This window comes from Mus musculus, chromosome 9 (assembly GCF_000001635.26).
Source record: "Mus musculus strain C57BL/6J chromosome 9, GRCm38.p6 C57BL/6J".
NCBI classification, from domain to species: domain Eukaryota; kingdom Metazoa; phylum Chordata; class Mammalia; order Rodentia; family Muridae; genus Mus; species Mus musculus.
In genome coordinates this window covers 50,634,286-50,660,316 of record NC_000075.6, presented here as the reverse complement: position 1 = coordinate 50,660,316, position 26,031 = coordinate 50,634,286, and the positions used below count along the sequence as shown (strand labels likewise).

Below are 26,031 nucleotides of genomic sequence, written 5' to 3'. Positions count from 1 at the left end.
AAACCAGGCTGTCCTGGAATCTAGGGTTCCACCTGCCTCTGTCTCCGTAATGCTATAATTAAAGGAATGTGTGTGTGTTAAAATATTTTCGCTATTTAAGAGGATACGGTGGAAATCTGGGGGTAATAAAACTGCTTTTTACAAACAAGTATCTTTATAGAGGAAATATAATTAGTCTTCTGTGACTAACTGGAAATGTGAAAATGTACCTTTCTCTTGGCTGCCCTTCACATCATTTGGCTGAAAACCCTGCTGCTCCCGTTTCCGGTGGGTTAGGGACCTAGGACAGCCTGCACGGGGCGGGCTCTGCAGCCAAGGGTCACCCCCTGATCCCCCGTCACTCGAGGGCCTTTCCTTTCTCCAACTTTCCAAGGTGCGCCCGCACCCATCGACCTAAAGCTTTGCATTACTGTCAGCCCGGGCTCTTTTCCCCAGCTTTTTCTTAAAGCAAAGGCGGTCGTTCCCTTTGGCACCGCCTCCCTGCCCTCAGGCTGCAGCCGGTCCGACTCTCGGGTCCCTTAGAGCGGCCCTGGTCCGTACTTCCCATCCTCTGCGACACCTCTCCTAGGGCCTTTCCCGTTTCTCCCAAACGTGCACCGCCCCCGCACTGCCTCGCAGCGCCTTCGTCACCGCAGATCCTAAGCGGCAGCCTCCCGTCCCTCTCGGGTGTCTCCGACGCGTCCCCCCCGCAGAGGGGCACGGAAACCCTACGTTCCGGTCGCCCGTCCAAGCAGCCGCTTTTACGACACTGCGCGACCGCAGTGCGCGGCTGACGGCAGAGCCGCGCTGCTCTTGGAGAGGTCACTCCGGAGACGGCGGAGCCTTTGGGGCGTGGGGGTCGGTGGCAGTAATGTGGCGCGTCTGTGCGCGGAGGGCGCGGAGTGCTGTGCCCAGGGATGGGTTCAGGGCTCGGTGGGCGGCCTTGAAGGAAGGCCCCGGGGCCCCATGCGGGAGCCCGCGGATTGGCCCCGCTGCGGTCCGTTGCGGTAGTGGGATCCCCCGCTATGGGGTCCGCTCCTTGTGCGGCTGGAGCTCCGGCTCCGGCACTGTCCCGCGTAACCGCTTGCTGCGACAACTCCTGGGGTCGCCCAGCCGCCGCTCTTACAGCCTCCCTCCGCATCAGAAGGTGAGTGACCCACCCTGGAGCCTGTTGTCCTTCAGAGCCCGCTCCTTGGCGTGGGGAATCCTCCTTGAGAGGCCTCCGACAGCCAGCTCCCTCCCAGATCTATTACGGTCCCTCGCCCAAGACCTTCCCAGTGGGCATCTTTTCTATTGAAAGAGGTCTAAGCCTGCGGCTATGGGCAAAAGGTCTGAGAAGTCTCACGTGCTTTCTCAGATCCACTAGACTGACTGGAGGATCAACCTGCCTCTGAAAGTCATGAATTTCTGGAGTGCTAGATCTCCCTTTGTATCTCCAGTGAACAGTTTGAAATGTGACTCAGTAAATACTCTGCATGAACTTGGGTGGAATGAAAGCACGCCGAGGGCTAAGTATGCCTGTTTAAATGTATGCTTCTTTTTCTGCAGGTTCCATTACCTTCCCTTTCCCCTACAATGCAGGCAGGCACCATAGCCCGCTGGGAAAAAAAAGAAGGGGAAAAAATCAGTGAGGGTGATCTAATTGCAGAGGTAAGTCTTAAAACACGCAGATTTTACCTAAGGGAGTGGCTTTGCTGAATAGACTAAAGCTTAGCCTTCTGGTAGGTAGTTTCCTCTTTCTCTTTAAGAAGCAGCTCCCCTCCCACCTCCCCATTTATTAGAGATGATTGGTTAGCTACGTTGTCAGCAGCTAGCTAAATTGTTTTTGAGATCACGGTGTAACTCTGGCTGGCCTGCAATGCTCAGAGATATCCCCCCCCACCCCCAATGTTACAATGTTAGCAATGCCTAGCTTCTACCCAAAATGTTTTTAAACCGTTCTTTCAAGTCTGTGGTAGTGGGTTTTATCTTCGTATGGATTTCTAGACACATTCCAGTTAACTGCCTCTTGGCAGTACAAACCTAAGCCAGTGCTTTTGTGCTAACAGGTTGAAACTGATAAAGCCACTGTTGGGTTTGAGAGCCTGGAGGAGTGCTATATGGCCAAGATCCTTGTTCCTGAAGGGACCAGAGATGTTCCAGTTGGGTCCATCATCTGTATCACAGTTGAAAAGTGAGTAAAAACAAAAAGAAAAAAAAATCTTTGTAATTTGTGAACATTTGTTGCTTTTAAAGCATTTCAACTCAGATTGGAAGTTAAAGACATGTGAGGACTCGCTGGGAGGTTAGGGATTGGATTTGCTTTATAAATTCTATATTTATGTATTCTTTTTCTTCAGGCCTCAGGATATTGAGGCCTTTAAAAATTATACATTGGATTTGGCGGCGGCAGCTGCCCCACAGGCAGCCCCAGCTGCAGCCCCAGCTCCAGCTGCTGCCCCAGCGGCACCTTCTGCAAGCGCTCCCGGTAGCTCCTATCCTACTCATATGCAGGTAAGACTCAGCCTCTGAGTGCCGGCTCCTGGTGACTTGTTATTAATTATTTTATTGTCATTTTTCTCTATGGGTGGCTATTGTACTCTGAAAACGTGTCATTAACTATAAGTGCCTGTCATTCAGCCGTATTGAGAGATTTTAGCTGTGAAAATTATTCTTGTTGTTTCTAAGTGTGTGAGCCTGGACAGTTTCTTTAACCTTTCTCGGCTTTAGCCCAGGATACAGGATAATGCTTGGCTTTTCTCTTTCACAAACGATGTGAAAGGTTTCGGAAATGACTTTTTCCCCTATGCAAGTAGAATTTAAGTAGAGAACAGGTGCTATTTGCTGAATGAAAGTCCCCAGATGAAGTTTTCCTTTGGTTTAGAGTGGGCTACTTCTAAGCATAGATGAAGTATTCCAGTAATAGTCATTAGTGAAAAAATAACAATAAAGAATAAGTATGATGGTGATGGAGAGCTGGCTCAGTGGTAAGAGCACTGACTGCTCTTGTAGAGGTCTCAGGTTTGATTCCCTGCAACCACGTGGCAGCTCACCACTGTCTGTAAGTCCAGTTCCAGGGGACCCAGCACCCTCACAAAGACATGCATACAGGGAAAACACCAACGCATATAAAATATAAATAAATCATTTAAAAAGAATGAGCAGTATGGAATAAGTCTACAGGATAACATTCTAACAGTGCTGTTGGCCATAAATGTGATTACCACCAACCTAGATCAGCTCTAGGAAACCATCTTGTGCTTTTTCTTCCTAAACACAATCTAATTACAGCTTCCCACCCCAGGTCCTCCCTGCTTCCCTACCTACCCATGCCCTTTCCTTCTTCTTATTAGACATCTAAAAAAAAAACAAAAAACAAAACTAGAATAGGGCCAAACAAACAGGGGAAAAAGAGCCAAAGAAAATCATACCCAGACGCCAAAAGCCTGTGCACTTAATCACAGTATTAGATCTTAGAGTTTTCCTTTGTTTATCTTTCTGTGGTCTTGATGTTGGAAGTAAGTAAAATCTAAAGGATTAAGATTTGGCCTTTCCTTAACTTTATAAGAAGTTTTCTGGGTGAGTCAGTTTCTTCTCTGGAAATCACGTTCCAAGTCTATTGGTAACAATTCCTTATGATGAAATTTTTCCTGGTCTTTAGCTTTCATGATGATTTCTTTCAGTTCAGCAACCTTATTTTGTTACATAAGACCTCTTTTCTCCATTTTATCCTGCTCTGTGTTTAAGTGTTAGAATTGGGTCCTAAGAATCCTTTGAGATGGTAAAGATAAATAAATGAGTGTATTTCTCTTTCTACTGCCCCCCCCCATGCACACTCAAACATACACATTCATACTTTACTGGTGATTGTGCAACAAAGAAAAGAAATTCTGAACAAGAAATAATTTTTAAAGAGTTTCTAAGTCTTGCAGACATGGTGGCACACACCTTTAATCCCAGCACTCTGGAAGCAGGGGCATGCAGGTCTCTGAGTTAGAGGCCAGCTCAGTCTACAAATTGAGTTCCAGGATAGCCAGGGCTGTTATACAGAGAAAACCTGTCCAAAATAAAGATATTTGTTTTTACATGCATTTAGTGTGCACTTAAATGTGTAGAGGTCATTGTGGAAGTAAGTTAGTTGTCTTCTATAACCAGAGTGCGCAGAGAAGGGGGAGCTGGAAAGCGAGGCTTGTTGTTGACTTCAGTGAGAGACTCTCAAGTAAATGAGGGAGATAGCTCAGGATACCTTACATCCTCCTCTGGCTTCTCCACTGCACACTTATATACACCTGTGCATGCATCACACACACACACACACACACACACACACACACACACACACACATCAGAAAGCCTTTTGTTTTTTAACAGTTTAAAAAAATACAATGTATTGTTCCTCTATCTCTGAAGAATGGTATTTAGTTTTGTGGGTTTTCCCTCTAGTCCTGCCTCATGCATGCTAGTCAGCTACTCTTCTACTACTGAACCTCATCCTTTGCTCCCAGAATTGCTCTTAATGTTCAGTTTTAAAAATTGTGTGTGTAGACATGTGCATGCTGGTATTCCCGGAGACAGGATTGGATTCACTAAAGCTAGAGTTACAGGTGATTGAGAGTTGGCCCATCGGGAACCAAACTAAGATCCTATGCAAGAGCAGCAAGTGTTCTGAATCACTTAGCCATATCTTTAGTCCTTAATTTATATATATGTATATATATATGTGTGTGTGTGTGTGTGTGTGTGTGTGTGGTGTGAAATAAGTATGGTTTCTCATGAGTGAAAAGATGCTTATTGCAGAACACAGTAAATTCAGCAGTTTGTCTAGACCAAGATCGTTCTGTAAGAATGAAAAGGATCCACCTCACACAGTCAGAATGGCTAAGATCAAAAATTCAGGGGACAGCAGATGCTGGTGAGGATGTGGAGAAAGAGGAACACTCCTCCATTGCTGGTGGGGTTGCAAGCTGGTACAACCACTCTGGAAATCAGTCTGGTGGTTCCTCAGAAAATTGGATATAGTACTACCTGAGGACCCAGCTATGCCACTCCTGGGCATCTACCCAGAAGATGCTCCAACATATAACATTCCAACATATAACTAGGACACATGCTCAACTATGTTCATAGCAACCTTATTTATAATAGCCAGAAGCCAGAAAGAACCCAGATGTTCCTCAACAGAGGAATGGATACAGAAAGTGTGGTATATTTACACAGTGGAGTACTACTCAGCCATTAAAAACAATGACTTCATGAAATTCTTAGGCAAATGGATGGAACTAGAAAATATCATCCCAATCATAAAGGAATACACATGGTATGCACTCACTGATAAGTGGATATTAGCCTAGAAGCTTGGAATACTAAAGATACAATTCATAGACCACATGAAGCTCAAAAAGAAAGAAGACCAAGGCGTGGATGATTTGGTCCTTCTTAGAAGGGGGAACAAAATATTCACGGGAGGAAAAGCAGAGACAAAGTGTGGAGCAGAGACTGAAAGAAAGGCCATCCAGAGACTGCCCCACCTGGGGATCCATCCCATATACAGTCACCAAACTCAGGTACTATTATGGATGCCAAGCAGTGCATGCTGACAGGAGCCTGATATAGCTGTCTCCCGAGAGGCTCTGCCAGTGCCTGACAAATACAGAGGCCACGCTCACAGCCAACCACTGGACTGAGCACAGGGTCCCCAATGGAGGAGTTAGAGGAAGGACTGAAAGAGCTGAAGGGGTTTGCAACCCCATAGGAAGAACAACAGTGTCAACCAACCAGACCTCACCAGAGCTCCTTGTGACTAAACCACCAACCAAAGAATACACATGGAGCTATCCATGGCTCTAGCTGCATATGTAGCAGAGGATGGCATCAGTGGGAGGAAATGCCCTTGGTCATGTGAAGGATTGATGCCCCAGTGTAGGAGAATGTTAGGTGGAGAGGCGGGAATGGGTGGGTGGGGGAACAGCCTCATAGAAGCAGGGGGATGGGGGAAGGGATAGGGGGTTTCTGGAGGGGAAACAGGGAAAGGAGATAACATTTGAAATATAAATAAAGAAAATATTCAATAAAAGGAAAGAAAAAAAAGAATGAAAAGTATTGGTGGTAACCTAGATCAGTGGTTCTCAGTCTGTGGGTCAAGTGACCCTTTCATATAGGTCACATCAGATAGCTGCATACCAGAAACTTACACTAGATTCATAACAGTAACAAAATTACACTTATGAAGTAGCAACCGATCTATTGTTATGCCTGGGGGTAACAATAACATGAGAAACTGTATTAAAGGGTAGCAGCATTAGAAAAATTAAGAACCACTGACCTGGTTGAAAAGATACTTTGTGTGTCTGTGCAGAGAGGCGGGTGGGAGAGAGGTTTGTTTTGACCATCTGGAAGAAATCTTTCCATCTTCCTGTTGCTTTTCACTTTGGAGGATGGGTTAGGGTGTCTAATCACTCTTGTTTTAAAGGTTGATTTAACTGGGAAAGCAATTAGTACAGACCTTTGTGATGGGTGACAAGGTCTCACTGTATAGTTGGTAAGCATGCGCTTACCTGAATGCTTTTATGCGTCCTGGTTAAGCAGTGATGTGTGGCATTTGTCTCCACAGATTGTTCTTCCTGCCCTCTCCCCAACCATGACCATGGGCACGGTCCAGAGGTGGGAAAAGAAAGTGGGCGAGAAGCTGAGTGAAGGAGACTTGCTGGCAGAGATAGAGACCGACAAGGCCACCATAGGTGAGGAGGATGGCCATCAGTACATTTTTTTGTACTGAGTGAGTGGTAATGTGACATTTACAGTCCTGAGATTTGCTGCCTGGGTCATATTTTATAAAAAGGTCATCACAGCCACACGTGTCAGTTCTGAGCTGTACTCATCAATGGAGGATATGTCAGGGTCTATTCTAAGGCCTGGGTTCACTCTCTTGGCTTTATTTTTATGGTACTCAGAAGTTGTACCAGCACTGCCATTGTCTAAACATGGGAAAAGAAGGAGGGAGGAGGAAGATAGTCATGCCCTCTAGGGCAGGAGAATACCAAAGCCTTTCAGGTGCCTCTGAGGGAAAACAGTACCCAGGGTGTAGATTAGTCTCATAATCTGAAAGTGCCATGGATGTCAGTCTTTTTCTCATTTCCATGTGCCCCTTTATTGACTTATTCACCATGCAGTCATGTACTGTGCTTGTGTCTATTGATAATCCCAGGTGTTCTGAACCTGTTTCCACTCTTCCGTGGTTTCCAGGAGCAGAAGGCCCATCCACGCCATAGTGGCAGAGCAGGACATAGGCATCAGGCAGTAGTGGGCACAGACAGTGCTCGTCACCATTCTCTTGGTAGCCTGGGCAAGTGATATCAAAGAGTAAGGACCCCCCCTTAACATACTATACCTTTTTTATAGTGTTTTTCTTCCTCCTTCTTTTCTTCTCCCTCTTCTTCCTCTTCCTCTTTCTCCTCCTCTTCCTGCTCTTTCTCCTCTTCCCCTTTCCTCTTTTTTCTTCTTTGAGATGAGACTGTGCTAGGATTGCAGGCTTGTACCACCGTGCCTGGTTCTTTCATAGCTATTATTAGAAGAAATGATTCTTCCTTAAGGAAAAAGCAAGGGCCAGCAGGGTGGTTTGGTGTGGGGTAAAGGGTGCTTGCTGCCAAACCTTAGATGTGCCCTACCTCTGTCCATCTTCAGCACAGCTTCTATTGAGTATTCCCGGTTGGGAAAATGGAAGAATTCATTAGAGATGTGTCTGTCCATCAAGAAGCATAACTGCAGAGAGCAAGTTCTGAAAGGCAGAACTTGCCCTTATCAGTAGCTTGGTTTTGCTGTTTTTAATTAAATTAAATCAATCAGTAAGTTTCTGAGACAGGGTTTCACTCACCCTAGATGGTCTGGAAGTCACAAGAGATCTGAATGCTAAGATTAAAGTCATGCATCATCATGCCACGCTGCTATTTCCTTACAGAGAACTCCTTGCTATATAATCTCGTTTGCTCTTGAACTCATGTTGCCCAGGCTAACTTTGAGCTACCATCCTCCTGCTTCAGGCTCCTGAGGGTGTGGTTACAAGAAAACACTCAGCTTTGGCCTTTACTTTGTAAGTCTTCAGTGTTGAGAGAAACAGTAGCGGAGTAACTTCTTGCCTGCTGATGCAGAGACCCCCAGTGATACTGTATTTCATAACACTGGAAAATGTAGCGTAATGCCAGGCATAGCCTTTGAGGAGCTCTGAGAACACTTTTACTGCTGAGATCCCATGTTACCGTCCTGCTGCTAGTTCTTGTAATTTGACTTCCATGTAACTCTGACTTCTAGCAGTCTAGCTGATACCATCTTAGTGTCCTGTAAGTGCCACATAAAGCCACCCTTGAGGCGTTCTCAGTAACTCTTAGAATGTGCCACTGTCTGCAGTCTTGGTAGAACAGACATAGTCAGTGTCCACAAGGGATTGGCTCCAGAAGGGCATTCGTGCGAGCTCAGCACGAGTGCAGGGTTTTGTTTTGTTTTGTTTTTTTTCTTTTTTTCCCAAATTGTTTTGATCTTATAGATTTGGAGGGCCAACTGCATTTTTCATTTATACTTTGTGCAGGGTAAGTACTTAAAAACATTAATTGACTTAAATCCATTAACATTTATGTAAGGATTATATGGTCAGCCATTCCTTGGTATATGTGTTGGCACTCTGATTTAAGTCTATAGATTCAAGTTCCCTAAATAAGTGGACATAGTATTTGGAGGGTGGGTCTCAGGCCTTGAGTATATTAGTAAGCCCTGTATTACTGAGCTATGCCTCTAGCCCTGTACACTTTAATCATCATTTCCAGCTACTTGTAATGCCCAGTACAACAGAGCTGTGTGAGTAGCTGTTACACTGGACTACTTAGGAAATAGTTGCAAGAATAAAAGTGTGCGCTAAGTTCAGACCTCCGAAGCCTAACTACATAGTACATGCCAGCAACAATGTAACATTCACCTTCAGCCGAATGGATTTTAGGGATGCAGGACCTGTGGTCAGAGGGTTCACTGTGCTATTCTTGTTCCCATGTTAAAGACAGAAATAGAGGCACAGAAAAGTTAAGTAGTTTGTCAAAAACAAAACAAAGCCAAAAAACAGTGCTAGTAGTTTGAATATGAAAATGTTTGGGCTGGTGAGATGGCTCAGTGGGTAAGAGCACCTGACTGCTCTTCCGAAGGTTCGAAGTTCAAATCCCAGCAACCACATGGTGGCTCACAACCATCCGTAACGAGATCTGGCTCCCTCTTCTGGAGTGTCTGAAGACAGCTACAGTGTACTTACATATAATAAGTAAACGAATCTTTAAAAAAAAAAAAAAAAAAAGAAAAGAAAAGAAAATGTTTTACCTGAAACACTAGTGAGGGTGTAGGAATGGTGGAGGCTTGAGTCCCATAATGATTTTCCTTCTACTTAAGGCTTTGAAGTACAAGAAGAAGGTTATCTGGCAAAAATCCTGGTCCCTGAAGGCACAAGGGATGTTCCTCTGGGAGCTCCACTATGTATCATAGTAGAAAAACAGGAAGATATAGCAGCATTTGCAGACTACAGGCCAACAGAAGTGACCAGCTTAAAGCCACAGGCAGCACCACCTGCCCCACCCCCGGTAGGTGTGGTTCTGAACTGGGGAGTTGTCTGTTCAGGCAGATAATAGCTCAGGTTCCTGGGTGTCCAGATCCTACACGAAGGAAAGTGACTGGCGGTACCTGTTAATCTGTGGTGTGTATGTGTGCGAGTGAGCTTGCATGCGCGTGCGTGCTCGTGTGTCACGTGCTGTCCACCTGATGGTCAGTAGTTTACTCTGCCGACATCTTAAGCCTTGCTGAGAACAAAGGTAAATTACATGACCTGCTAGTGGTGTGTTATCATGTCCATGGGAGGTGATGGTTTCACCCCACATTTTCTGTTGCTCAACTAACGACCTGTTTCCACTCTCAGTTCTGGTACTTGTGGTTGTAGCTGAAGAAGTGTGTTTTGGACCTTGGGCCCTGAAGTGGCATGACTCGTTGTAGCATCATGCACTTGCACTCTCCAGTGTACTCCTCCATGGGTTTAGAAGAGCTGCACACTTCCTCAGAGGAAGCTTGCATTCACAGTCTCGCATTGATTCGGATGCTGTCAGGGAACGGGGTGGTCCATTCCTTAAGATACTTGAAACGTGGGAGCTGATGCTATCATTTTCCATCCTGAAGTGAGATTAAATAAAGCAGAGCTCAGGTTAATATAAGGAAATAAAGAATGGACAGGAAGCAAGGTATTTGTGGTTTGGGTACTTGGGAGGCTGTGGCAGGATGATCACTGTGGCTTGCATAGTCTCAAAGGGAAAAATGACAAGAAATGACAGGCAGCCAGTATGTTATACATAGGTCAGTTTTAGTTCCACACCTCTCTAGTTAGCATGAACTGTTTTTGACTCTGTCAGAAAATATTCTTGCCATTCGTCTTTTATGTTAGTCAAGCCAGGAAAGTGCATAACATCATTTAATTATAAAGAGTTTTCCATTATAAAATATGAACCTGTGTTCTGTCAGATTATCTTTGCAGTGATGAATGGATAGATGCTCTGTAACTTTTTTCCCAAAGGTGGCAGCTGTTCCTCCCACTCCCCAGCCTGTAGCACCTACCCCCTCAGCTGCTCCTGCTGGACCAAAGGGAAGGGTGTTCGTTAGTCCTCTTGCGAAGAAGTTGGCAGCAGAGAAAGGGATTGACCTCACCCAAGTTAAAGGTAAGTGTCTTTCTGAAGAAAGGGGTTATCCAGGTACAGTGTAGTTAAATGCTGTGTGTAAGGCCAGCACCTATACCTGTGTGGAAGGAGACAGACATCCTTGCTGCCTTCACGGAAGGCAAGCATCACCGTGTTCTATTCGATCTGCCTAGGATTGCCTATGTAAGCTGTGTGCCTTTTCAAACTCTCCTCTATTCATAGGAAATCTTCAACAGCAGTGATAAGGGAAGGAAGCGTCCCTCACATTTCCCCTGAGAGCTCTGAGGAGCTCCTGTAATCTTAGGAACCTGGACTCAGGCAAACCCAGGTTTTGTACCTTTGGTGCAGACAAGAATTTCAGGACTTGTTAGAATGAAGCTGAGTTGGGGTTTTATTAAAAATAAAAAGGTGTTTCTGAGCCAGGCATGGTGGCCCACTCCTATCTTTGAGTACAAGGCTAGCCTGGTCTACAGAGTGAGTTCCAGGATAGCCAGAGCTACACAAAGAAACCCTGTTCTTTAAAAACAAAACAAAAAATGAAAAGAAGAAACATGCTCACAAAAACATCAAAAGCACATCAAAGGACAGTGTTGTTTATTAAAAGATACTTTTGATGAAGATTTTAAGGATGGACATTAAGAGAAATATCCTCTGGGAAATAATTTATACCCAAGTTTGGATATGAGCTTTTTAAGAGGCAGTCAGAGAAGGTCAGACATAACCCAAGTGTAATAGTGAGTCCGCGGGGAGAGTTGCAATTAGATGCTCCATTTTAGCCATATACCACTGTGGTGGCTCTCTTCTTGTTCCTTCTTCCTCTTGGTGAGTGGGCTTGTTGGGGTGGCACTGGAGGTGTTGTGGATGGAATTATAATCTATAGATAACACCAGGAGCCATAAGGGCTACATATAATACAAGTCTTCTATTATAAATGGGGCTTTTGATGAGCTTCCTAGGAAATTGTTGTTTTATCACTGGGAGGAGAAACACCTTTAACAGATGTGGATGTTGGAATTCTTGCTTCTCAGGTGCTGAGAGGCTCCGTCTACTTCAGGATGAGGAGGAGTTCCTTTCCCTTCTCATAGCCCCACAATTTCCTTGTCTCTATCCTGTCTTACTTAAGTGTTGGCAAAAGCAAATGTGTTTGTTGAGCAGTGTTGAGTTATAAGACGTGTCTGTGTAATAAATCCCAGTGTTAGGTTAACTGAGTGTAGCAGTAAGCAAAACTGGCTCATCAGGTAAAAGTGCTGGCTGCTGCTGACCTGAGTACTGTCCCTGGGACCCACAGAGTAGAAACAGAGAACCGACTCCTGTCATTTGTCTTCTGACCTCTGTGTACAGTGTGACACCTAATGCATAAGGGTTGAACTCAGGTCATTAGGCTTAGCAGTAACATCCTTACACATTGAGCTTTCTCAACAGCCCAGGGTTTTTTGTTTGTTTGTTTGTTTGTTTGTTTTTTGTTTTTTAAACAGGAACCTAGTATCATAGTAGGCAGGCACTGTAACACTCATATGTATTCCTACCCCTCTCTTTACTTTGTACTGTTATAGCATCTCAAAATTAAAAAAAATTGCCCAAGCTGGCCCTGAACTTGCAATGTTCTTTCTTCAGCCTCCTGAGTAGCTAGGATTAGAGGCCTGAACATCAGGTCCTATTTTAATTTCTGTATTTTCCCCATTACCCCGTGCTGTCCTCAGATCTGCAATTGTTGCCCTCAGTCTGGTTCTCACTCAGCACCAAGCTGCAGTTTGTTGGTGCATTCTTTATACATCTGTGCTTATATCAGACGAGTTTAAGGTATTACATAGAGCAGAGGGGCTGAGTTAGTAATTGTGCCTGCAGAACCTGGACTAGTAGGGTCTTTTGTTCGAGAGGTAGTGGTGCTGGATTTTGGTAGAGGGGTGAGTTGAAGGACCTTGGTATTGTTTTCCTGCAGGTTGGGTTAAGGATTCCTTTATGAGCAGCTAAGCACATGGTTCTGAGAAGCACCTGTGCATCAGGTCCTTGTTTGTAAGGTGGGGAACGTTCCGACCTCACTGGCCGGCAGGAGCGGATGAAGTAACAAAAGTCTAGCGAGTGGTAAGGATGGGACCCAGAGCTAGAAGGCTCAGGTTTGAATGTGAGCTCTGCCTTACGCTAACAGTGTCACCTTTTCTGGCTCTGTTACTTGTATATAAAAATAATACTTAATGCGGTGTGAAGATGAATGAGTGAGCAGTGCTTGCGCAGAGAAAGCATATTAGCTATCCTGGCTCTACTGTTAAGAGCTGGGGTGACTTAAGGATGGATTAAGAAAGACTCAGGGACAGATGCGGCGACTTTTAGGATGGATGAGGGGACCTTTCTGAGGAGTGATACATGATCTCATGTCCAGACAAGGAGTCATCTGTGCACCAGCCCTGTGAAAGGTCAGAGAAAAGCATTTTGGCAGAGGGCGCTCCACCCGTAGCCCATGGCCTGGAGTCAAACAAAGCCTGACTGAGGACCATACGGAGCATGGGAGGAAAGGGAGGGCAGGGAGCGCAGAAACAAGGCTGCTCGGCCTGCCTGTGTCTAGCTTCCCCTCTCCCTGTAGGCGGGATTGGTGCAGGAAGCAGGGGAGGGCCAATGGAAAGAAGATCGAAAGGTCCCACACTAACCAAGTGTTTGGTCTTCAGACAACAAGTGATGTCCCTTAGCCAGAAGCCCCACCCTCACTCACCTTGTTAGCATAAACTAGTGTGACGTAAAGAGGCTTGATTGGAGAAAGCAAATACTTACCACATGGGGAATTTCCTAGATTTTGGAAGGCCCAAGCCAAAAGCCTGGGACAAAGACCAAACTTACCTGTGTATGACAGTACTAGAAAGAGAAGACGTGTTTCTTGTGGATTTCAGGGACTTAAATTTATTTCTTTATTCATTATTGGGGCTGTGGAGGAGGGAGCAAGAGAAAGAAAAACATAAAACTCTATTGTAGAAGAAAAAAAAGTCAGATAGAGGGGCACGGTAATTAGGAAATTTAGCCAAAACGTTAACTCCTGAGGAAGAAACTGAGGATTCTGGTGTTGAGAGCCCAGTGGTCGTGTGTGTGTGTGTGTGTGTGTGTGTGTGTGTGTGTGTGTGTCGTTGTTCTCACAGTATAGCTCTGAACAAGGGCTGCCACTGTCATCTCCACCCTACAGATAAGACAGGTGACTGTCGTCAGCTGCGTAATCCCACAGAGTGCTGCGTGTCTCTTGCCAGCCAGCTCTTCCCTTTACCCCTACTGCCTTATGATCACCCGTGTGCTTTGTTGGGGAGCTGGCAAAGCAATTAAAAGTGTTTGCTGGCTAACACACTAACTGTAATGGGGTATGGCATCAAGCTCTGTCCCGGCTGGTGGCAGGGGAGGTCATGGTTTCTCTCTGCTTAAAGGGTGGGGAATCTAACAGAGGTCCCGCCGCCTCTGTTCTAGAGCTCCCGGTGAAGAGAGAGTTCTAGCCAACTGTGTTTTCATAACGAAGGGAAGGAGTTGGGAAGAAGTGCACACAGCGGGAACCCTTTAAAAGGCTGCCGTGGGGGAAGGTGAATCAATTTGACCAATTTTTTTCTAGAAGTGGGCCAGTGTAAAAGGTATTATAATAACTAAATTCTGAATTTGCTTCAAGGTCAGGCTGATGTACTTGGGCCTAAGCCTAAACCTGAGACCCTAACCCTGAGGTAAAGATGGGAGGAAGGAGGGGAGTGTGTGTAAACAAAGCCTGTGGGAGAGCCTGCCGGTCTCAGAGACAGTGTGGTGTTTCCTCCTTGCTTTGTCACATGGGTTGATTTAGTTTTGGTTGGGGTGAAAGACCTGAAAATTGTGGAAAATGAATGATTCTAAGGATGAGATCATTGCAGTTGCACATCATTCATGCTATTCTGAAGTAAAAAAGGGTTATTTCTTCAGAAAATTGCCAACCTTACACAAAGATTGTACCTTATGGTCAAATAAGAGTATTTCAAGGTTCAGTGAGTTGGGGTGCTGTTTGGTTTTTGTTTTTGATTTTTTTTTTGTTTTGATTAGCTTTTTAAGATAACCACAGTCAACAGCTAATTTTCCTTTTCAATTATAAACTATGATCAGTATTATTATGTCTGTGTTTCACAACTTAAAGCAAAGAAATAAACAAAATAAAGAAAATGCAAGAAAATAAAGAATTTAATTTAGCTAGATAAAACTTTGAGAGAAAAATGGTTACTATTTACAGTAGTTTAAAAGAATCACTGTTGGCAGGGGTGGGGGGATTGGGGGTCAATCTCGGAAGGGGCGAAGTAGGAGAGGGGGGCAGTCGGATCTCTTGTGTTGGAGGCTATCCTGATCTACAGAGTGAGTTCCAGGACAGCCATGGCTATACAGAGAAACCCTGTCTCCAAAAAACAAAAACAACAAACAAAACTAGTATTTGTCTGGGGCACTTGGTTAATGAGCAGTTAACAAAGCTGATGTCCTGAGGGAGATGGGGTCTTTTCAGGGTCACAGTGCTGACCTTGGAGATCCAGTGGGATGCTGCCACATATGCGATATTTATGTGTTTCTTCAGGGACGGGACCAGAAGGCAGAATCATCAAGAAGGACATTGACTCTTTTGTGCCTTCTAAGGCTGCTCCTGTGAGTTATTTTTGGCTTTTTAAAATTGTAACTTCATTTCATTCATTCATTCATTCATTAAGTTTTAGCCACAGTCAGCTTAAAATTATTATCATTGTGGGGACTGAATCTTGGGGCCCTATACATGCTTGGCAAGCACTGGGCTACATCCTGGCCCACAGCCTTGCGTTTATATTTTCTTTCTTTAATTCTTCAATTAAATATGCTTTGCTTTTTCTCCACCCCCACACCCCACCTCTTCTGGTTATATTGAGGAAGCAGGCTAACCTTGAACTTGAAATCTTCCCGCCTCCGCATCTTGAGTGCTGGGAATTCAGGTACACACCAGCACTCCTAGACTGGTGTTAATAAAGAGTCTAATCCGAGTCCCTTTTGCTCTGTGGAGATTGAACCAGCTACTCCTCAGACCTTTGCTCTTCCGCTTTGGCATGTAGTCCTCCACAGCAGTAGCATGTCCCAGGTGGTCTCCAGCCAGTCACTAAGTGCTTTTTCTTTTCCCTCTTAGGCTGCAGCAGCTGCCATGGCTCCCCCGGGTCCAAGAGTGGCACCAGCTCCTGCAGGTGTCTTCACAGACATCCCCATCAGCAACATTCGTCGAGTAAGGGCACCACCAAGATATGCAGTCAGAGCTGCTGGCATTTCCACTCTGGTTGTTTGGTTGTCTGTGTGGTAGTTTAAAACACCAAAAAGGACCTTGTCAGTTATTAATTTAAGGACGTTTGATTTGGTCAGTTGAGTAGTTGGGGTAAAGAAACCTCTGCTTTGGCCAGTCTAGGAGGAGCAGTCCTTTGTCTTACTCTGGCGTGTGAGGTAAGCTACCAGGGAGCCGAGGAAGAGGCAAGCAGACTGAGTTAGGTACCGTCTGGAGTCAGCTGACACTGATGTTGGACTCTCTCTGGTTTCAGGTGATTGCGCAGAGGCTCATGCAGTCGAAGCAGACTATACCTCATTATTACCTTTCTGTCGATGTAAATATGGGAGAGGTGCTGTTGGTACGGAAGGAACTTAATAAGGTAAAACCCAGAAATTCTGTCTTTCCCTAGAAACCTTTCCAGTGTTGCCATGTGCTTTGTTATTAGAAGCTGGTTATGATAGAAAATTACTGCCACTTGAAACTGTTGGGTAGGGACTATCCTGGGAAACTTCATTTCACTTCTTTTGATTTGTTGCAACTATCTGGACAGTGTCTCACTATGTAGCTCACACCTGGAACTCCATAGAACCAAGGCTGCATTGACCTTGCAGTTCTGCTGTAGCCTCTAAAATGTTGGGGTTACAGGAGTGCACCACCTTTTCTGGCTTTTCTGTTAACCCTTGATTAGAACACAGCATTGAAACTCACTTTGCCATGGATAGATGTTAGTCTAGCAAATTGTCTATGATTTGATACTCGAGGCTGCTCTGGTAGCTTAGAAATGATACTCATGTTCATAGTCAGATACTACGTGTGCACTCTTGGGGATAGAGAGCAAGAGCAGTCTGTCTTCAGCACGAGTTTATGATGGAATTGGGGCACTACTAAATGTGACAGGAAGGGAAGGTGTTTTACAAAGGTGGCGGGATTCATTTGTAGACCGGGCTCTTTATGAAGCTGCCTCTCGATTGTTTCCTCAATTACACTGTGTGTGTTCATTACTGGAGTTCAGCACAGTGTTGAAGGAGACCAGTGATAGCTGGGGAATTCACAGTGCTGTAAGACAAATGTGGCCAAACTATGGGAAATGTACCCTGTTTGGCAGAGAGGTGAATAAAATTCATGCTAATGGTTGAGAATTATAAGGGTCAAGGGCTGTAAGAACAGAAGTAAGACTGAGAGATGTTGATCCATGAAGTACTTGTAGCACAAGTATAAAGCTTCCAGCACTAACATAAAACAGCAGGTACTTGGATATGCCTGTAATTCAGTACTGGGAGGTAGACAGAATCCCTGGTGCTGGCTTACCAGCCAGTCTAGCTAAGTCTGTAACTTACATTCAGCAAGAGACTCTGTCTCAAGAAGTAAGGCAAAGTGGGGCTGGAGAATGGCTTGGTTAAGGGGGCTCATTGCTCTTGCAGAGAATCCAGGTTCAGTTCTGAGTACTCACATGGTAACTTATCTGTAACTCCAGTTCCAAAGACTAGATGCTTCATAGGTGTAGGCAGAGGCTCACATGGGATGCACATATGTACATGCACATAAAACAAGTCTTTAAAAATAAATAAAGCAGAGAATGAGGAAGATACTCAACCACATAAAATGAATAATTGTAAAAGATTTAAAAAAAATAGTAGAACAGAAGAACCCCATCAGCTCCTTAGCGTGGCCTCCGGGGCCTTTCCCAGGGTCTTCGAGATCTTGCTGAGCTGGATTCCCACCACTGAAGGCACACTGGCTGTCTTGCTGTTTCTCAGCAGCTCTACTTTACCCTCCGTACTTGTGTTTTCTCCATGTAGACCCTACTGTGTCCTTGTGCTTTCCTCCCTGACCTCCTTAAGGACTTGACATGTATTGCCTTGACTGCTCTTCCTCAGTCTAAATTTACCACCTTTTCCCCTTCCCTGTTCACACAACACTTTGTAAGATGCTGTGTGACGGACGCACAGCCACTCCCTTTACAAGGTCTGCTCCCCCGAGCTCAGACTTGTTGAGTGTGGGTGCTTCATCCGTTTTGTATCCAGCACAGAGCGGACAGGTGAGGCACATCACTAATTGCATGAGTGAATCAGCAGCGCTTGTCAGTCGCTACAGGGAGTAAAGATGACGGCATACAGTTACTGTCCACATTCTCAAGTGGGGCAAGAGAGACGGCTCACGTTAAGAACACTTGTTCTTGCAGAGGACACATGCTATATTCATTTCCCAACATAAACACATCAACTTCCAGTTAGTTGTCTAGAACTGTACTTTCAGGGGATCTGGCACTGCTTCTGATCTCCACAGGCTCCTTTTTGCATGTATGTACATATACATACATTCATACATGCGTGCACGCGTATATACACACACACACAAACACACCTACACACACAACTAAAATTTTTTTTTGCTTTGTTTTTCAAGACAGGGTTTCTCTATGTAGACCTGGCTGTCTTGAAACTCACTCTGTACCCCAGGCTGGCTTTGTACTCACAGAGATTCTTCTGCCTCTGCCTCTGCCTCCTGAGTGCCAGCTACAAAGATATTTGATTTTTTTTTTTTTTTTTGGTTTTCCGAGACAGGGTTTCTTTGCATAGCCCTGGCTGTCCTGGAACTCACTCTGTAGACCAGGCTGGCCTTGAACTCAGAAATCCACCTACCTCTGCCTCCCAACTGCTGGAACTAAAGGCGTGCTCCACCACCGCCCGACTACAAAAATATTAGTAAAAATCAAAGTATTGAAACAGATAAATGTATCCAGTGTATTTGGTGTATTATTTTGAATGACTTTTTTGAGATATTCATATCATTTAATGCCATGTTCAATTCACATATTTGAGGTGTCCTACTCAATGTATTTCAGAGTATAACCACAATACTAAATTTTGGATCATTTTTATCACCTCCAAATAGCCCTTCGCCATAATCCCATCAATCTTTCCACTCTCCTCAGTCTTACATTTTTGTTTTGGAAGGTTTACCAGTAGGCAAAATGGAATTCTCTGCCTAGAATCATATGAAGTCCATTCTTTATCAAATGCTTGTCATTTATCATAGTCAAGGTTCAGCTATGTTGTAGCATGTATCATCTTTTCTTCCTTTCTTTTTCCTTTCTGTCTTTTTTTTTAAAGCTTTATCATTTATGTGCTTTGTATCTGTGCAAATGTGTGTGTGTGTATGTGTATGTACGCACAGGCACACACACGTAGGTTCCTACAGAGGCTAGCCACAAGAGGGAAACATCCCCTTGAAGACATCTTGTCTTGTGCTCTTAGGGGGAATAACTTTTTGACCATGAAGTATGAGGCTAGATAATTATGGGGGTAACAGATCTTTTTCTCATCAAGAAGCGCCCTCCAAGTTCCGTAACTGTTCTGTTGTAAAAAGTGGTACTGAATTTTCTTGTGTCTTTTTGTGGCTCTTGAAGCAGGCATGTGGCCTTTCTGTTCTGTTAGGGCTTCCCACAGTAGCTGTTCTTTTTCTCTTTTAAGAAGAAAGCTATTACTGTGATGCCCATGACTCTGGATGCCAATGATTCTCCTTTCTAAGCCTCCATAGGAGACAAGAGAATAGTCACATGCTGCTCTGCACACTGTAATTGAGTTTTAGATGTTACCACCTCTTGCATTCCTGAAACAAAACCTATTTGGTCGTAGCTAATGGGCTAGATTCTGTCTGCTAATATGTCGTTCAGGACGTTTTTGGTTATATTTATAAGATAAGCTGTTCAGTCTTCTGTTCCTTAGGTGTCTAAGGGACGATTTACGGTAGCCTATAAGCATGTGCTAGGATGAGCTGCTTGCTGGGTGGCTGTGGCGCACGCCTTTAATCCCAGCACTCGGGAGGCAGAGGCAGGAGGATTTCTGAGTTCGAGGCAGGCCTGGTCTACAAAGTGAGTTCCAGGACAGCCAGAGATACACAAAGAAACCCTGTCTCGAAAAACCAAAAAAAAAAAAAAAAAGTCATTACAGCCATAAATCACAATGTTCAGCTGCTGCCATGCCTCCGTTCAACAGAGGAAAGAACCTGCTTCTTGTTGGGAGAGGAGGGCTAATAAAAGTAGTTGCTTGTTGTGTTTAACAGATGCTTGAAGGGAAAGGGAAAATCTCCGTCAACGACTTCATTATAAAGGCTTCAGCTTTGGCCTGTCTGAAAGTTCCCGAAGCAAACTCGTCTTGGATGGACACAGTTATAAGGCAGTAAGTTGCTGGAGACTCCACAGTGACCTGCGCTAGCTCATGTCTGCTGACCGCAGCTAGGGATGAGGAGACTGTGCCCGTGGGTAAATGGGTTTGAAACAGCACGGAGCTATCTGAGACTGTGGACAGCTGGCCAGTCTAGGCTGCGATTCCTTATATGGACTCAGTAAAAGGAAATTGGTATAAGCCACAATCTGGTTACACTGATAATGACTGTCAGAAGGAGGGTAGAATCCGTTCCCTGGTCACCAGGGGGTTCTGTCAGCGTGTGACGGCTGGGTACAGCGCGTTAGGTCTTCGGAACCACTTTCTCAGTTAGGCGTTTTCACTGATTGTTTAGATGAAGAATCAGAGGCTCAGTGAGCTCTGTGGTTTGTCCGGGGTTAGTAAGTTGATCAGTGTCAGGATTCCAACTCAAGCCCTGGCCTTTTCTAGAATGTAGGTAGGTACTTTTATACTATAGTTTTTAATTTTTTAAAATTATGTGTCTGAGTGTGCCTGTGGGTATGGGGATGTGCAAATGAGTGCAGATGCCCAAGGAGGCCCGAGGCACCACATCCCTCAGAGCTGGAGCTGCTGCCTGACGTGGGTGCTGAGAACCGAGCTCGGGTCTCTTCCTCACCCAGCTTTAGTACAGTTATTGTTAACCCCTTTCCTCTGCACATGCGCACACAATGCCCCTTACACACGGATCCTCAGAGACCAGCCAGGGGTAGGCAGCAGCTAGAGCCTTCATTCTGTGTACCTGGAGATAGTCTTAGGTCTCAGGGATTGGGCCTTAGTCCCACATAAGTGTCCCCTCTTAGATGCTATTCTCAGATCTAACAGCTGACTACAAACAGATCCCCATGTCCCCCTCAGCAGGACCAGTCACAGAGCTCAGAGAAATGCTCATGTAGTGGTGTCTTACTGGGGAAACTGTACAAACGGATGACATTTAGGCCATCTTGACCTACAGAGTGAAACACGTTTCAACAAATAAATAAAAGCCAGAGATGCTGATCTACTCCAGAAAAGACTGGGAGCCTGTCTTAAGTTTCTCCTGAGGCATGGCCGCCTCTGAGTCCTGGGCACTGGTGTCTCTCTCATGGTCCCATGGTATCTCAGGTTTTTTGTTTTGTTTGTCTCCCTCCCTCCCTCCCTCCTTCCCTTCTACCTACCTTTCTAGCCCCATCCCACTTCCACCCCCCCCACACACACACACATGTACATGTGTGCCATGGCCAACTTCAGGACAGCTTCTGGGAGTCCATTTTTCTCCTTCCACCGTGTGAGTTCCCAGGCTTAGACTGAAGGTGTCAGCTTGACCGCAGGCGCCTTTACCCACTGAGCCACCTTGCCCGCCCCCATCCCCACAGTGTCCCTCCCTCCTCTCACTCTTTTTTCCATGTGCTCAAGCTTTGTGGCCTTCTCTGCTCCAGCCAATGTACTTGTACTTACAGCCCAGTCAGTTTGTTTCCTGCTGATTATGATGGTGTTTTTTCGAGCTACTTGATGCGTTAATCAAGAACAGCAAGGAAAATAAGTGTGAAAGCAACTTTCTGATACATTTCTTCCCCTGCCCCCTTCATTTAAAAAAATATATATAAGTGAAAGAGAAGACACATCAAGATGTTAACATACAGGATAGACATCTCTGAACAATAGCACAGTTCTTTCTAAAATGCTGTGTGTATGTGTGTGTCTGGTTAGTGATACTGGGTATCAGACTTGGAACTTCGTGCATAGGCAGGTGCTCGACTGCCTAAACTCCATCCTAAGCACCGAATAGTGTGTGAAGTAAATATCCAAGATCCGTATTTTCTTTAACCTGGCACTTTTTAGTGGTTCCGCCCCCTCTTCCTCCTTCTTTTGGCAAGGCAGAGGATGGAGGATTTGGGGGAGACACTCCAGCTTTTTTTTTTTTAAGATTTATTTATTTATTTATTTATTTTTATGTGCATTGGTATTGTCCCTGCATGTATGTCTGAGTGAGGATGCCAGATCCCCTGGAACTGGAGTTACAGATAGCTGTGAGCTGGAAATTGACCCTGGGTCCTCTGGGGGAGTAGCCAGTGCTATCAGCCATGAGCCCTCCCTCCCCCGTGCATCTCTCAGTCTTTTATGATGGTGAGTTTGACTCCATTTTCTTTTTTAACAGAAATCATGTGGTTGACGTCAGTGTTGCTGTCAGTACCCCTGCAGGACTTATCACCCCTATTGTGTTTAATGCACACATAAAAGGACTGGAAACCATTGCTAGTGATGTTGTTTCTTTAGCCTCCAAAGCGAGAGAGGGTAAACTTCAGCCTCATGAGTTCCAGGTAGGGTGCTGTTCCTCGGCTGTATGGCTTGTATTACTCCGGAGCTCAGCCTCGTTCTCTTGTTGCATTTTCTATTTTGATTCTGCTATATCATATGATACTTGGTCTCCAAAACAAAGCAATTGAATTACATGGGAAAAACTAAAAGACACATTTTCATAATTGCATGGGAAAGCCAGTACAATTAGTTGACTTTGGTTTTTATCATGTGTCCTAGTCAAGACTTTCTTAAATAAAAGGCTTTCTCATGGCCTCTTTAGAGAATATTTGTAATTTTATTCTTGGTTATAGTAACAATGTAATCTATTTTTATACTCTTTTCCTTTAGGGTGGAACATTTACAATCTCCAACTTAGGGATGTTTGGAATTAAGAATTTCTCTGCAATTATTAATCCACCTCAGGCATGTATTCTGGCAATCGGTGCTTCAGAGGATAAACTGATCCCAGCAGATAATGAGAAAGGGTGAGTGGGGAAGTGGAGAGGGGCTGGGAATGCGATTGCATTGTGTCATTACAGATTTTACATGTGGCTTTTAGTGGCATCAGTAAATGCAGTGTGAGATACAATGGAAGCCACTTCGATTTCACTAAGGATTTTATGACTTTCAGTTGTAGTTGAGATGTGGTCTTGCGATTTCTAGATGACAGGTTGGCTTTTTTTTTTCTGTTTCTTTTTTCTTTTCTTTTTTTTGAGACAAGGTTTCTCTGTGCTGCCTTGGCTGTCCTGGAACCTACTTTGTAGACCAGGCTGGCCTCGAACTCAGAAATCCACCTCCCTCTGCCTCCCAAGTGCTGGGATTAAAGGCGTGTGCCACCACCACTACCTACCTGCATGTTTTTTCTTAGAGTCAGATAGTAAATATTTTAGTTTTCTGGGCCAAATGATCTGTTCTTGAGTCCTTGCCATTGTACTGTGACAGCAAGCAACAACAGAATGTTAATGACTGCTAGAAAGGTAGATCTGCATCATATCAGACAAAAGCAGAATGTTGGGTAGTTTGGCGGCCCTTGTTCCCCTGTGTGTATTAAGGTTTTGACAGTCTGAGCTAAAGATAAACAGTGGGTGGAACCAGTTTTCATATGCAGATCTATAATCACAGCTACTTGAGGGCCTGAATCAAGAGGATTAGAAAGCCCACCTCAACTACATGGCAAGTTCAAGACCAGCCTGGTTAACTGTCTCAGATATTTAAAAATTAGTTTTTTGTTGTTTGTTTGTTAGTATAGCATATAAGTGACCTTAATTCTGTCATCTGAATGATAAAAGGGAAATAATCTACCTGGGTAGGAGTCAGCTCGTGGGTGGCTGTTGCCTTGGGCTCATTGGTTTCCTTCAGAATACCCACTGATGTTTTTCTTTCTAGCTTTGATGTGGCTAGTGTGATGTCCGTTACACTCAGCTGTGATCATCGAGTTGTGGATGGAGCAGTTGGAGCCCAGTGGCTTGCTGAATTCAAAAAGTACCTTGAAAAGCCTATAACTATGTTGTTATAATTTACCCAAGAACTTCTACTCTTTCTCTGCTGACATTATATTTATATGTTATTAAAGAGGTGGTTCTTTTAAAGTTTCACTAGTTAATTTTATTATTCAGTCCAGATAATTTATTTGTAATAGACATAAAGAATCTTTTGTAAATGCCAGTTACACCCAAATATTGTACCCTTTAATAATTAAACATCAGTTTAAAGCTGGACACTCCTAGTGCAGGGGACATGTGGCCTAACTCTGGTGAGAAGGCCTTCCTAGGGGCATAGGATGGGCAGGCTCATAAAAGTAACCTGGATGAGACCTTGGAGTTTAGAATTTAATTGATTCAACTTATTTAAGTGTGAGGAGTTTGAACAAAAGTTTTTCTTTGGAATCTAACCCTAGTTAAAGTCTCCTGTTACATGATCTAAGTTTATCACTCAAGGAAAATAAGTGAAACTTTAAGAGTCATCATTTTCTTAGACCTCTTCAACCAACTGTTATTTTTATATGAATCTCTAAATAAAATAGCTTCCCCTCAAGATAAAGATATAAGCCCGCTTCTTGGTATAAGTGAAGATTTATGTATTTATTTATAAACAATTTCAATGTATAACTTGAGAATTCTGCAGTTTCCTCCGAATAAAAGAACATGCATATTGAAGTGAACACGTTGTAGAAGTGGAGCTTTGCTTCTGAGATGAGCCGGATGGTGACTGTACATGGACCCGAGTGTCACGTTATTACTGTTAAGAGAACTCGGTGGGATGACTATGAAATGTATATGGGAGAAGTGTACATATGTAATATATGGTTTTATTGTTTTATATGTGCCAAAGTTCACTTATCACGAGATACTGCCTGAAAGGAAATGGAAGAGAGGATGTTTGTGGGCATTTTGCAGTGCTACATGCAATGCCCAGAACAGGCACCTGGTGCTGCATCCGCAGCTACTCAAAACGATAAAGCCGGAGGATAGTTCAACAACATAGCAAGTCTCTGTCTCAGTAAAACAAACAAAAATAATACCCCAAACAACATGACAATCTGTGGTTGGAGAAAGTTTTTGAAAAAGTGTATATTCAAGAGTGTTCTCTCACCCCAGTCCTATCCCGTGTGAAATAAGAGCCCTCAGATCCCACTGGACAGAAAAACTTAGATAGTTTTTCTAACTCCCTCCAGCCTGAGTGCTCTTTTGTTTTATTATGTTTCACCCTTCCGTTGGAGGGAAGCAGGCTGACATGCAGGATAGTAAAAATAAATTGGGAACAGACTTCCTGTTGATGTGATGTGTTTTCATAAATGTTTGGGGTTACTTGTGACTTTAAAAATAACCCTGACCTTGTGTATAATATGGGGGGCCACCCCCTGAAATTTGAAGTGTTTCATCGGTGTTGAGTCTGTTTCTAAGTGTTCATTATCACATGGTGCACGACGACACTCCAAACTGTCCACAAGCCTCCAATGGCCGTGTTTCTGTAAAGACAGTCCCATGCAGGGGCCTGCCTCTTCAGCACTGAGGTACTGAAAACTGCAGAAAGAATATGCTTGCTTACCACAAGGGCACATCATTAGCATGAGGCAAATCTGATCAAATGTGAAATTGAAAAATGACTCCTTCTTTGCTAATGCTCTTTTGTTCTCTTGAAAGAAAAATAAAAGGTTGTCATCTGACAAACATGTTCTCAGGTAAGACTGAATCTCACCTGTAATCGAAATCTGGACTCAGAATAGTAACTAAAGACGTTAGAAACAGTGTTTTGGGTCAAGAACAATTGTTTAAAAATTAAACATGTTTTCAGTGTGTCTGAACTAATGTTTGATCTGTTGGTAGTTTCTTTCACATTAAACGATGAATATCAAGTGTCAGCTCCCAATACAGGTGACAATTCAGTTGTAGAACTGGCAGGATGAGTGATGCCATCAGGCTGTTACCTAACGCAGTAGCTCGGGCTACCGGATGAGGCAGAGCACTTACTGCCAAGAGAGGGAGTGCGGTTGTGAGTATGGAGTTATGGTGTGCCAAGGCATGAACCCCGAGAAGCAGAAGAGCCTGGGAGACGTGACAGGAAAGGAGTCTTCCCATACCCACATATGAGCACTGCAAAGTCGCAAACACTGTCAGTGCGTGGTAGAAATAAAGAGCCGAAGCCAGCACGGTGC

The 26,031-nt window shown here is 44.3% G+C and overlaps 1 protein-coding gene across 1 annotated transcript; it reads left to right on the top strand.

Moving 5' to 3' along the window:
* Positions 1 to 536: 536 nt before the first annotated feature.
* On the top strand, positions 537 to 25,684 carry Dlat (dihydrolipoamide S-acetyltransferase (E2 component of pyruvate dehydrogenase complex)). Its single transcript, NM_145614.4, has 14 exons — positions 537 to 1,126; positions 1,528 to 1,629; positions 2,028 to 2,152; positions 2,319 to 2,472; positions 6,569 to 6,695; positions 9,379 to 9,566; positions 10,544 to 10,685; positions 15,211 to 15,278; positions 15,784 to 15,876; positions 16,184 to 16,291; positions 19,978 to 20,093; positions 22,234 to 22,396; positions 22,725 to 22,861; positions 23,763 to 25,684. The coding sequence occupies exons 1-14, from the start codon at positions 851 to 853 to the stop codon at positions 23,890 to 23,892; spliced, it is 1,929 nt and encodes a 642-aa protein (NP_663589.3). The 5' UTR covers positions 537 to 850; the 3' UTR covers positions 23,893 to 25,684.
* The last annotated feature ends 347 nt before the right edge of the window (positions 25,685 to 26,031 follow it).

Bases quoted from the DNA above. Each gene is read 5' to 3' on its own strand.
- Dlat (NM_145614.4), top strand. From the start codon at position 851: ATGTGGCGCGTCTGTGCGCGGAGGGCGCGGAGTGCTGTGCCCAGGGAT. The intron at 9,567-10,543 runs GTAGGTGTGGTT...TTTTTCCCAAAG, and splicing joins CACCACCTGCCCCACCCCCG to GTGGCAGCTGTTCCTCCCAC. The intron at 22,862-23,762 runs GTGAGTGGGGAA...TTTTCTTTCTAG, and splicing joins CCAGCAGATAATGAGAAAGG to CTTTGATGTGGCTAGTGTGA.